General features: G+C 24.6%; 3 protein-coding genes across 3 annotated transcripts; all 3 read left to right on the forward strand.

The window, feature by feature from the left end:
* Positions 1-2,337: 2,337 nt before the first annotated feature.
* OCT59_008423 (uncharacterized protein) lies at positions 2,338-3,579 on the forward strand (the record flags this gene model as incomplete). Its single annotated transcript, XM_066142450.1, has 7 exons — positions 2,338-2,418; positions 2,489-2,602; positions 2,684-2,776; positions 2,850-2,934; positions 3,012-3,148; positions 3,229-3,474; positions 3,556-3,579. 7 exons carry the CDS (start codon positions 2,338-2,340, stop codon positions 3,577-3,579), a joined length of 780 nt encoding a protein of 259 aa, XP_065999331.1.
* A 2,944-nt stretch (positions 3,580-6,523) lies between these two features.
* Positions 6,524-8,083, forward strand: OCT59_008424 (uncharacterized protein; the record flags this gene model as incomplete). The annotated part of the gene is made up of 4 exons (XM_066142451.1): positions 6,524-6,958; positions 7,032-7,183; positions 7,541-7,962; positions 8,037-8,083. The coding sequence occupies 4 exons, from the start codon at positions 6,524-6,526 to the stop codon at positions 8,081-8,083; spliced, it is 1,056 nt and encodes a 351-aa protein (XP_065999332.1).
* Positions 8,084-10,119: 2,036 nt separating this feature from the next.
* Positions 10,120-10,911, forward strand: OCT59_008425 (uncharacterized protein; the record flags this gene model as incomplete). The annotated part of the gene is made up of 5 exons (XM_066142452.1): positions 10,120-10,159; positions 10,529-10,573; positions 10,641-10,703; positions 10,780-10,818; positions 10,889-10,911. The coding sequence occupies 5 exons, from the start codon at positions 10,120-10,122 to the stop codon at positions 10,909-10,911; spliced, it is 210 nt and encodes a 69-aa protein (XP_065999333.1).
* Between the last annotated feature and the right edge of the window lie 3,328 nt (positions 10,912-14,239).

Genomic DNA, 14,239 nt, shown 5'->3' on the forward strand with positions numbered 1-14,239 from the left:
CCTTCTGTTAAATTAATACCGTCATCAGATGATTCATTATCGCTACTATATAGTCCTTTTTGTAATACTTCAAACGTATTATTATCATCAAAAGAATCATATAAACTTTCATAAGATTCAGATTCAGTTGCAGTGGATGATTCTGTTTTTTCATCAGAATTGTCACGATTGTCATGGTGTTCTTGATTGTCATCATAGCAATCATCATCAATTACCATGAGAACGGGAGTAGGAGATCTTAAAGATCTATTATCAAATTCATTCCTCCTATCATCATTACAATTAAAATATAATATAAAACATTTAATAATCATTATTAGTTAACGAATAACAGAAATATTCTCCTTAATACTTACTGTTTATATTCTACATCATTATCATCATGATTATTATCGTCGTAGTCGTTATTATTATCATCATTATCGCCATCATTATCGTGGTCGTCATCGTGATCGTTATCGTCATCGTGGTCTTTGTCGTGGTCGTTATTATTATCATCATTATCGTTATCGTTATTATCGTCCTCATGATCGTTATTATTATTATTATTATCATCATTATCGCTATCGTCGTCGTCGCTATCATCATCGTTGTCGCTAAAATTATAATTCTTTTTTGCATTTTTAATATGTCTCCATTTGGTAGTAGGATGCACATATTTACCAATATTATCTGATCCTTTTTTTTTACATTTGGAACATATACATAATACTTTATTATTCGACATTTTTTTTCCAATACTTTTTTTCACAATTTATAAAAAATAAACACTTTTTTTTACACTATACAAGATTTATAAAAATTAAAAACTAAAATACTTTTTTTTTTTTCACACTGCATAAAATTTATGTTTCAGATTTTATAAGCTAAAAAATTTTGATTTATCTTTATTCGGAATAATTTGTACACAAATATTCCTGTCGTTTTAAGATGGCTGTGTAATTTAAAAATAGATGAAAACTCCTTTTGTATTCCTTTTTTGTACTTCGAATATTGTATTAAAAAAAAAGATTTTTTTTTTTAAGAACAATTGATAATGTTTCTGCCTATTTTTTTTTTTAAAAAAAAAGCATTATACATATCTCTTTACATACATCTTTACACCAGTGTTACACACCCATTTATTTCGTTGCGATTAATGACGGATTAATCATCTTAAAAAAAATTATCCTCGTTCGAGGATCTAACACTTAATCTACAGTAATACTATCACTATTTTTTTGTCGTCAAAAAAAATATATTTTTACGTCAACAATTATTCATCAAATTAAATAACTATTATTTTAAATAAGTATTACATTCCTGTAAAAATATGATCCGTATTTTATCTTTCCATGTTTTTTTTTATGAATGTATCATTTTAATAGAATTAATAATAGCTTTAAATCATGGAAATTTTCATCTCGATATCCGTGAATGTATCATTTTCACGGAATTTTTACGGAAGACACGGAAGACACGGAGAAATAATGGAAAAATTCGGATAAAAATTTTTTATAGGGGTTAAAATCTTATGATAAAATGGCTGTGTAATTTTAAAATAGATATGAAAACCTCCTTTGTATTCCTTTTTTGTACTTCGAATGCTGTCATTTTTTAAAAAAAAGATTGTTCTTTTTTTTTTAAAAAAAAAAAGATCGCTTTAAGAAACTTTGGTCTTCGGTTGAAGTCTTATGATGAAAAACCCCTTTTTGTATTTTTTTTTGTATACAATATTACTGTCAAATATTGTCACTTTTGTATTCCTTTTTTGTATACAATATTGCTGTCAAATATTGTCAATTTTTTTTAAAAAATCTTAAGAAAATCGATAATGTTTCTACTTTTTTTTTTTTAAAAAAAAAAAAAAAAAAAAATAGGAAACAACTTCCCAAAAAATATTAATACTAAATCTAGTGTGAAATCTTCATATTTTTATTAAGTCACGCACGATTATAATAATTTGTTATAATAATTTGTATCGTTTATTCATTTTATTATTCTTTATTTAAAAAACTCTACCGTAACTGTTGAAATAGCTAAAAATAGATGTTATAAAAACCCTTTTATATTCCTTTTTTGTACACAATATCGCTATCAATTTTTTTTAGAAAAAAAATTTGATCGTTGTATTTTTCTTTTTTAAGAAATGTCGATGATGTTTCTGCCTTTTTTTTTTAAAAAAAAATTATTCGTTTATCTTTCCTTTTTAGGAAAAATCGCTAATGTTTCTACCTTTTTTTTAAAAAAAAACCTCGTCAAGTTAATATAAATTCAGAGAAATTTAATTCATTCTTTTTTTCTTCGTTTTCTTCGTTCTATCTGAATTTCTCTTCATTACATTTGGATTTTTTTGTTATGGCTACTAACAAAAAATTAAATAAAATAACCGTTCTTAATCAATCAAAAAAATCGTCAGATCTTCCTGTTCAACAAAATGTAAGTTAATTTTAGCATTTATATTGCAGTTTGATCTCTTTTTAACATTAAGTTTTAATTATAAATATAGAGAATTCTAGAAAAAGTGGTGGATGAAACTGTATCAATTTCCAAACCAACCGGTGCTTACATTAATATTGCAAAAATTTTAAACCTGACTAATGAGGAATTTAATGGTTACAAAGTTTGTAATATATAAATATGTAATTGTTGATATAATTCATGTATTATCATTTTAGGATTTAACTTTTATATATTTTACTAGTCAAGTATACGTGACCTAATTGAAGCGTATATCGATGTTGAAACGTCCTGGGAAAAGCAGGAGAGGAGAGCAATATTAAAAATTATCGAGAAGGTGAGTATATTGTAAATTAATCATACTTTAAATCAATACATTTATAATACATTTAACAAAATTTTTTTTTCAGTTCAAAGGGAATAATAGTCATTTTCCCAAAACAACAGGAGATTGGGCTATCAAAGAATTATTTCGCCGCTCGATGAACAATAAACGTAAATAATAATTTCATCTTTTGAATTATATTTATTTATAAAAATAAATACGTATTAATTTTTGAATTTTATAAAAGGTGCCCACCAAAAAAAACTAAAGAAGAAGGAAACGGAAGTTATTTTAAAAAAGAATAAATCGGTGATCACTAGAGATAAAATTAAAAACAAAGTGGTCATTAGTAGTAGTGGAACTGCAGATGATTTATCAGATAAGGTATAATATATATAGTATAAGCATTTTGTTAAAAACATATTTTTAACTTCAGTTATATCTCTTTTAAACTTTTCTTGAAGTCTGATAATAACGATAATAATACAGACGTTGACGATACCAATACAAATGTCAGCGGAAAGAGCAGAAAGAAAAAAAATGATAATAATACAGACGTTGACAATACCAATACAAATGTCAGCGGAAAGAGCGGAAAGAAAAAAATGATAATAGTACAGATGTTGGCAATACAAATGCCAGCGAAAAGAGCGGGAAGAAAAAAAATGAAAGAAAAAAATCTGGGCGGATTTCCAATCAACCGCGAAAAGGTAATAATTAATATTTATTTTTTCATTTTATATTACAAAAAATTTTTTATAATAATCAATTAATTTTTATTTTTATTTTAGATTATAACGAAAATAATAAAGTAAGTTATTTAATTTGAAATTAATTAGTTACAAATACTAATATTTTATTTTATTTCATAAATTAGAGATAACATACATAATATGCATATATATTTTAAATAAAGTAAATTTTTGTGTTGTCGTATTGCTTTTGTAATGAAATTTTGTAACTAATACAAAATTAAAGTTTAAAAGTTCATTTTTCGTTAGTTAAAATTTTGTGTCACTACTTATCCGGTTAGTTTGGAAAATAAAAGAAATTGTCCAATTAAAATTATGTATATAATACACGTGATCTGATCGTCCAATTAAAATTAAATTATATTATACCACGTGATCTGATCATCAAAATAAATAATAAATATAACGCAGAAAATATTTGTTTATTTTTTTATTTCTTCAAACTTTTTTTCTTTTTTCTTCAAACTTTTCTTTTCGTTTATTTATTTTTTAACTTTTTTACATTACTAACTTACTTTTTTCACTACGCAGAATTTATTTTTTAACTTTTTTACATTACTAACTTACTTTTTTCACTACGCAGAAAATATTTGTTTATTTTTTTTAACCTTTTTTTTTCTTCAAACTTTTTTTCTTCAAACTTTCTTTTCTTCAAACTTTCTTTTCTTCAAACTTTTTTTCTTCAAACTTTCTTTTCGGTAAGAAAATTTATTTTTTTTTATCCTTTTATTTATTTTCTAACTTTTTTACATTTCAATTACTAACTTGCTTTTTTCACTAACTTTATACTTTTTTTTATTATTACTAACGCTAACAAATGCTAACAATTACTTTCCATACTACTTACTAATTTGCTTTCTTTATTAACTTCATACTTTTTTATTTTTAATATTAATAATTTACTTACAATAATTTATTTTACTTTCTTTTTTTTATTATTACTAACGCTAACAAATGCTAACAATTTACTTTCCATACTACTTACTAATTCTAATTTTGCTTTCTTTACTAACTTCATACTTTTTTATTTTTAATATTAATAATTTACTTATACCAATAATTTACTTTACTTTCTTTAATATTTGATTTTATTTTCTTTATACATTTATAGTTTTAATTTATAGTTTATATCTAATACAGCGATAGTATATTATTTATGAATTATTATATATATATATTTATATTTTTTTATAGTTTTCTACATTTATAATTCATATCAAATATAGTGTTTTATTTTGTATATTAAATTAATAAAAATCCATAATTTCACTTTATAAATTTGCTTGTCGTTAATCGTTACTGACCAAATTTTAACTTACTGTAATCATAATTCCTAAAATTCGGCCCACAATAATTCCTAAATTCGGCTTACAATAATTCCTAAATTTGCCATAATAATTCTTAATAATTCGGCCCACAATAATTCCTAAATTCGGCCATAATAATTCCTAATAATTCCTAAAATTCGGCTCACAATAATTTCTAAATTCGGCCCAGAATAATTCCTAAAATTCGGCCCAAAATTTGGCTCAAAAATTAGACAATAATTATATAAAATCAGGTCATAAATTGGATGATTATTGTATGATTGCCATACAACTATTGTGTGATTTATTGCAATTTTTAGCACAATTATTGTATGGTCAAATATACAGAAATCATAGTGAATTTAATTGGATTTTTTTTCAACAAAAATCACACAGGCTTTTTTCATAGGGAATGGAAGTTGAAGCTATATTTAAAAAAGCTGATAAAGAGATACCAAATGTTCCAATTTTTCATGGAAAGAATCCTGATACTATATATATTAGCCAAACATTTTCATTTAACAATTTACCGAATCCTATTAATTCTTCTTTTAGAGTTTGGAACCGGATGCACCATCCGGTTTTTAAACTGGTTCCACCCATTTTTTTTACGATTTGGTTCAATCCGGATTCATGCTGCAAAAACTGGTTTGCGTTTAAAGCGAGTGCAACCGGATGCTCAACCCGGTGTGATATCGAAACTTTATAGTGCCGGCCTGAATTACGAAATTATAAATCACGTGATACCGGATAAATAGTTTAGCCACCGGGATTTTTATCAGTTATAGAAAATTATGCTCTGTAATTGTGTTACACAAGCTTTGTAATTCTGCCGAAATTATAAACTTGGCCAATTATATGCCGATCCCATTTAATTCTGGCCAAAATTACAGTGTACTGTACACTTGACAAATTCATGCGGGTTGTCGGCAAATAGAATTTTGTAATTTGTCACGTGTCCCGTACATTTTGAAATCAGTGTAAGCCAAATGCAAAAATGGAAACTCTAATCCAGGATGTAGATCATAGTAGAATTCCATAAGTTAACTGTTAATAATTGAAAACCAGGAACGTGACTTCAGATGCGGCTAACTATTACTTTATTATTTATTTATTATAATTAAACAACCTATGGTGGTCCACCAATTTGTGTGAGCCTTGGATACATTGCAGTCGGCTCATACCTAGTGTAGTGTACATGGGTAGCGGGTCCCTAGGGACTTTGAATAGAAACGAACTACCATTGCACTACGCCTGCCATAAGGTGGGTACTGGTATGAGAGCAGATTTAGGGGTCCACGCTATGCGTGGGTCCCCTAAATCTCTAGAGGCAAGATGACCCCTTCGGGCTCCTCCCAAGAGGTTGGGTCCATCATTAGCTTAGAATTTATTGTTCTTTTAGATCATGTTTATTCTTATTTAGCGTTCGACCCCAGTCGAGTCTATATTTTAAAAATAAAATAAAATAAAAAATATAATTAAACAAATATAAAACTGGGTACAAAAATTGGTTTCAACCGGGTTTGTAAAAACCGATTTGAAAAGGGTCGAACCGGTTGCACCCGTTTTAAATCCGGTTTCCAAAAATACAACCGGTTCCAAACTCTATCTTCTTTTATTAAATTATATTTTGAAGAAAATATAAATAATGAAGGTATTATATTTCAACTTAAGAAGTTTAATTGTTTCTTAATGATAAAATGATTACTAATTTTATTTTTGTTTTAATATGTTGTAAAGATGTATCAAGTAAACATAAGGTTTGTTCTTATTGCAATAAGCCAATTAATGAAGAATTATGGTGTAATGAATGTGATCCTCACTATATGATTGAAGGATGGACTAGCGAAAATTCAAAAGTTGATAAATTTATTAAAGATTCAATTTATAATGCAAGAAGTATAGATGGTAATCCTATATTTCTTGAATGGGTATTATATAACAGGTTTGTTGATATAAAGTTAATAAGTGAAGGTGGATTTTCCAAAGTATATTCAGCAACATGGTTAGATGGTAAGTCGGAATATGAAGAACTAAATAATGGTAGCTGGAAAAAATTAGATTCTAAACCCATGAAAGTTGCATTGAAGAAGTTAAATGGATCACAGAATATATCAGATAAATATTTAAATGAGGTATTCATTATTATTATAATTGTTTCAATATCTAATTATACTGTATACTTTTATTAATTTATTTAAATAACAGCTTAAAATATGTTGGAATATTTATTTAAAAAGTCATTATTTAAGTTTCTATGGAATGACTAAAGATCCAATAACTAATGAATTTATAATGATATTAGAATTTGCAAATAATGGAAGTTTAAGGAATATTCTTTCCTATAATTTTAATAATATGTTATGGAAAGATAAAATTAAATTATTATATAATTTGGCTATTGATCTTAAAAATATGCATGAGTTAGGATATTTTCATAAAGATTTTCATAGTGGTAATATTTTACAAAATAAAAATAATTATTACATTTCAGATTTTGGATTATCTGGAAAAGCTAATGAACAAAAATCTGATAGTAAGATATATGGTGTCTTACCATATATTGCCCCAGAAGTTTTAGATAAAGATCCATATACACTATCTTCTGATATTTATAGTTTTGGAGTAATTATGGCCGAATTGTCATCTGGAAAACCACCTTTTTATGATAGAAAGCATAATTTAAGTTTAGCATTAGATATATGTAATGGACTCAGGCCAGAATTTGAAAAGGGAACACCTGAAATTTATAAGAAATTGGCTTATAGATGTATGAATGCTGATCCAAATCAAAGACTAAAAGCAAGTGAATTAATGAAGATATTAGTGTTTTGGTATTATTCAATTAGTCAAAAAATTTTTAAATTTAACTCAAGGGAAATTGAAGCTATATTAGAAACTGATAATGAGATACCGAAAATTATAATCTCATATAAGAAGGATACTGATAAATATACTTATAGTAAAGGAGAAATTAAAACTATATTTGAAGAAGCTGATAAAGAGATACCAAATATTTCAACCTCATATAAGAAAGTTCCTGATGCTATATATACTAGCCGCGCATTTACATTTAGTAGTTTACCAAGACCTGTTAATTCCATTACTACTACTTCATGTGTTCAAGGAGATGAAGAAGGTATTGATTTTAACTTAAGTTTTATTACAAATATAATTAAGTAATTATTAAATTTTGTTATTTCATTATTTTAGTTTATTGTCATGATTCTCAATTAGTTGACTTAGATGTTAAGAGGTAACGTAATTTATAATATGCACTTTTTACATTTTTTTTATAGTGATTATATACTTATTTATTCAATCAAAATGACAGATTTTGGTGATAAATATCATAAGTAATTCCAAATACAAAGTGACTATCATATATAAAACGGATGTCGTATATAGACGCTTCACTTCAGTAAATACCTGATATATCGTGATTGTTTTAAATGAAAAACTTATAAATTATAAAAGATTTTTTCATATCAGAGGAGTAACTTATTATAAGTTAAACTTTTTATTAAAGTTAAACATTTGACTTTTGATTATTTTTGGATAGTCATCCTTAAAAAGAAATATTATGAACATTTTTATATTACAATTTTTAACATATATAAATATAAAATGTTAGTTTATCAATTTAACTTTCTTCTATCAATCCTTATGTACATTAAAATCCAAATTTAATTTGTCTAATATATTTTAATGGTATAAATTTCTGATGTATAAATATTTAATAGTCACAATATTTACGATCGTTAATTGCTGCGTCTTTAGATAAATAATAAATTTTTTTTTTTGAAATCCTTTAAAATAAATGGTAAAGTTGGATTAATTAATTAAAAAATTGAAAATCAAAAAATAAAAATTTAAATAAAAAAAATTATCGTACTTTTTGGTTAAAATTAAATTTTTGATGTATCGGAAAGAAATTTTTCCTTAACAACAAATCATTGACTAGACTAATTAGGTTTGAGTACAGGAGTACATACGCAGTCATTGTTACACATAATTGACTTTATAAGTAGACCGTTTCCGAAAATTTTTTTTTTAAATTTATTTAAAAAAATTTACAATAAAATATTTCATTATGTCTGTTATTAGAAATGATTTAATTAATAATACACTTAATAAAGCAACTGCACTAACGGATTATAATATTCACAATGATATACACAAACAATTTGAATTTCAAAAACAAACAATTCTTGCTGATGAATCACTTACAAAAGATGAAAAATCCGAAGCAATAAGAATATTAACTATATGTTATGATAAGGATAAAATTTTTTATAATGAAGGAACAAGAAGAGTTTGTGAAAATTGTAACCAAAAATGTTTAGCTACATTATATTGTGAATATTGTGTTCGAAATTATTTAAAAAATAATTTTTCAAATTGGACTTCTGGAAATGATGATATTAATAATTTAATACAAGAATGTCAGATAAATACACTTGAACCAGATGGTATAATTGAATGGATTCCATATAATAATTTAAAAAATATTAAATATTTAACAAAAGGTGGATATTCTGAAATTTATACAGCAAATTGGATTGATGGATATTTTATTGAATGGGATTCTAACCAACAACAATTAAAAAGATTTGGAGGGCAGTATGTAGTACTTAAAAGATTAGAAAATGTTGATAGTGCAAATAAACGTTGGTTTGAAGAGGTTTGTAATCTAAAATGGTATAGTAATTTTTCATTTAAAATTTTTTATAATATATTCTTTATTTTATAGGCTAATTCGCATTTAAATATATGTAATAAATGGGCAGAGATTGTCCAATGTTTTGGTTTGACAAAAGATCCATTAAATGGAGATTATATGCTTGTAATGAATAAATTGGATACAGATTTAAGAAAATATTTACAACAAAATCATAATCAACTTACATGGAAAGAAAGAATTCAAATTGCTGCTGACATAATATTGGCACTTTTACGAGTTCATAAAGAGAATGCGATTCATAGAGATTTGCATTCTGGAAATATACTATTTAAAACCCAATTTTTTATTGGTGATCTTGGATTTTGTGGGCCTGCAGATAAACCATTAAAGAGTGTATATGGAAATCTTCCTTACATTGCACCGGAAGTTATTGCAGGAAAAGTAACTACTTTTAAATCTGATATTTATAGTATTGGCATACTTATGTGGGAAATTTCATCTGGACAACACCCATTTATTAATTACGAACATAATTATGATCTTGCTATGAATATTGTTAATGGTATAAGACCAAAAATTGTATCAGGAACTCCTTTAGAATATAAAAATTTAATGAAACAATGTTGGGATGCTGATCCATCAAAGCGACCTGGTACACTTTGGGAAAAAATAAGAGAAATTTATTTATTTTATCAAAATAAACCAAATGAATTGTTAACTAAATTGAAAGAAGATAATAGTTTGGAAATAGGTGATTTAGAAAACTATACAAATAGTAGCAAATTATTTACGAGTAAAGTTCATCAATTTGAAAATTTTCCTGAACCAAGAAATGCAACAGAAGGTATTATTGAAATTTGTTATTTGATTTTTAATATATATGGTTGATATTAATAATTAAAATCTTACCTATTTAATTAAACAATAATGCAGAAGAACAGGAAGGTATAAATTAACCATACAAATTTATATGTATTTTTTATTTTAAATCATTAAATAATAAATTATTTTCTTTTATTAGCATTTCACAGTAATAAATCATACAACTTTCATATTCCCAATAACAGTAAGTATATCAGATTTATGTCAATATAATAAGATACTTTATTTGATTTATTTTTATCTATCATTAGTTGATGATTTTGATAAGTTGAATAATCAGAAGAATAGTTCAAAAAAAAATAGTATTTTCAAAGGTAATTTGTAAAACATATTTAATATTATTTCCTTTAAAATATAAATATTAATTTGTTGGTAATCTAAATTTTTTAGTTAGTACTAAAGAATCATTAAAAGGGAATTCAAAAAATGGCAAGTAGGATGATTAATATTATCAATTTAATTGTTTAATATTGAACATAAAGTTATTTTAATTTTTTAGATATTCAAGAAACAATGCAATAACAAATAAAAAAATATCATGATGATATTGATGGTATGTAATATAATTATTTAAACTGATTATAATAATTATAATAATAATTAATTTAATACTTTCTAAATAATTATTTTATTTGTAGATGATGAAATACATAATAATCCAAATCTTCATTCGAAAGAACAAGACGAATTGGAACTTCCGGATAGTAAGGATTCTTTATTTTTAAATTTGAAATTTTAATTAATTTAAAAAATCACTACTAAAGTCTTTTTTTAAATAAATTTTTAGATATAGATAAATAATCATGAAAAATGCTATCTTCTATGTAATACTATTATTACACATGATGTATTTTTATATAAATTATTTAAACACTAGGACTAGAGTAATAAGATTAAATATTTCTTAGTTTGTAATTTAAATAATTTGTTTATTTATTTATTTTTTTTTGTTTTTATATTATAACTTATCAATAAATTACTTTATAAATTTATTCAATTATATATTATGATTAGAATTTAAGATGATTTTAACTGAAAAGAATTGACATAATGAGCCTTTAATAGTTATCTGAGAAGTATGTTTAAATAGTATATCATCAAGTTGTGAAATCACTGAAATTTTTATGAATTATGAAATCATATTGTAGTATTATCTAACAAACACCGTATTATATTAGGGTGAGACGTCGCCTAATTAATTAATCAAAGCTATGTCAGCAACATTGGTTATTTTACTATAATCAGATTTTTCATGTTACACGGATCAATTTTTTTTAAATTTTTAAATTTGTCCGTTAAGCAAATTTTAAATGATCACTTTTAACGTAAAATTAAATTATTTTTGACCAAATAAATTATCAAATAATATGTTTGCTTTTTTTTCACGATCATTATCTTCAATATTTTCCTGAATAGCATCATATTACAATTGACAAATTTTAAAATGTTTCACCGCATGATGAAAACATGGTTTTACCTTCAAATTTACATGACAAGTCTATAGATGGTTTAAGAACAAAGTTACATTCAAATATTTCTCTTTATCATATAAAACTTTAGAGATTTGGTGCTTTATTAGTTCAAATTTTCTTTTAAGCAAATATATCAAATCATTTTTAAAACCTTTGTAAAAAAAAAAACGTAATTACTTTGAGATGGTTCTTAAGAACAGTTTTCAACCAAAAGAAAGTTGAAAAATGTACACAATATTCGCAAGAAACTTTTAGAGTCTTGAGTTTTGCAATAATCTGAGTTATTATTTAGTGCTATTTCTCTTTTATACTGGTCATCAGTAAGGATTAAGGATTTAATATTGTATATTTCTAGTACTTTAAAATGTTCAGAAATGTTTAAATATCTTATTGCTAGGATGAGTATACTAAGAATGAAAAACTCTGGACAGGTATATATATATAAATAATGAAATTTAAAATGTAGTAATTAGAAGAATAAATAAAATATTATATTTTATAGATTTTAGATTCTATCTGGTTGCAACTTTTAAAGTTAAAGTTTGCTTAATAACTGAATATTAGAGTTCTAAGAATGAAGAATTCTAGATAGGTATATTATGAATAATAAACTTTCAAATATTTGTTCTATAATAATTAAAAACAACAAAGTATTATATTTTAAATATGGTAATGCAATTTTGAAAATAGTACTGTTTGAAATATGAATTATCGTAATGTTGGCTACCTGGTCGAAGAACTGTTGTGGGGTATAAAGCCTGACCATCTTATTAATTGGAGCTGTAACTATGAGTTTCTTTTTGGTATTCTTTTGCAATACCCTTTTTTGTTCTGTCCTTCTTGATTCCACAGTTTTTACGGGTTGTTTCTTTTTTTGGATTAAATTGCGTAGCCCATATCTGATACTATGAAAGAATTATAACTCTTCAGGTATTCATAATATTTTTAGTAATTGATAAATAATGATTATAATAACTGGTATTAAATAATAAAGATGATTGAATTCTAAAATTTCTTTTTAAATTCTGAATTATAGTTTTAAGATAGAAATTTCCTTCCTATCATCGTATTTTTTCTTCTTTATATATAGATATTTTCATTTTTTATTATTTAATTTGTTTTATAAAAAATTATGCATCTAATTATAGTAAATTCCAGTTTAAATAACTCAATTAAGGTTTATTGGAATTAATGTTTGAGAAAGAAGATCTCTAAGCTGGCTATTCTGGTATTATACTTTAATCCTCTTTGAATTCATCTTATCAGTTTTATTTGGAAGTAAATAAAGTAAATAGTAATATATCTTTATTAATGTATTTAATATTAGTGAAGTGATATAAAGACCAATTTCTTTTAATTCTTTAACTATTTGTTAACTTTAGTTCTTTTTTTAATTTTGCTTAAATATTCAAATTGTTCCTTTAATGTCTTAATTGTAAATTGGTGCTAGTTATAATAACTTTGGAAATCTTCCAAGTAAAAGTAAACCATGTGTTGTAATATCAGCATAATTTTTATACTTGCATATTATATTATGGATATTTCTATATACATGTTATTTTACAATATTCTTGTATATATTATACTTGCTGTCGGTACACATTATATTTTTCTTTTTGCTTAAAGGTTAATCATAAAACTTAAATAAATATGATAGCAGAATTGCAACCATATATAGAAATCAAGCATGTACAGTATATATATAGTTATAATAGCCTTTAGATTCAAATTTTTTTATAAATATTATTGATCCATTCATCCATCTTTAAATCTGTGATTATAAAATAAAATATCCAATTATTCCAGTATTATTATTGTATGATTAATACTAATTTTAAGTTGCAATTAGATTTTTTCTACTAATGGAAACAATATCAAAGTTTTAAGAATGAGAAAAAACTCAAGATAGAAATATTGATGGATTAGTCTTTTTATTTGATTATTATTATATCATGTGCCCGTTTATTTTAAGGCTTGGTTTCAGTTGGCTTAGTTTAACTTAATTGTTTTAATTGGGCTTAGTTGAGCTTACTTATTATTTGGAGCTTATTAGGCTTATAGCCTTATACCTTTATTATGTGGTTAGAAAACAACAAAATTATTTTGGTTTAACTTAATTGTTTTAATTGGCTGAATTGGGCTTACTTATTAGTTGAGGCTTATTAGACTTATAACTTTTATTATTGGGCTTAGAAACAAATTATTTTAGTATAACTTAATTGTTTTAATAGGGCTGAATTGGGCTTATTTATCATTAGTTGAGGCTTATTAGACTTGTAACCTTTATTATTGGGCTTAGAAACGAAATTATTTTAGTGTAACTTAATTGTTTTAATTGGGCTGAATTGGGCTTACCTATTAGATAGTTGAGGCTTATT

This window comes from Rhizophagus irregularis, chromosome 16 (assembly GCF_026210795.1).
Source record: "Rhizophagus irregularis chromosome 16, complete sequence".
In the NCBI taxonomy this organism is placed as follows: Eukaryota; Fungi; Glomeromycota; class Glomeromycetes; order Glomerales; family Glomeraceae; genus Rhizophagus; species Rhizophagus irregularis.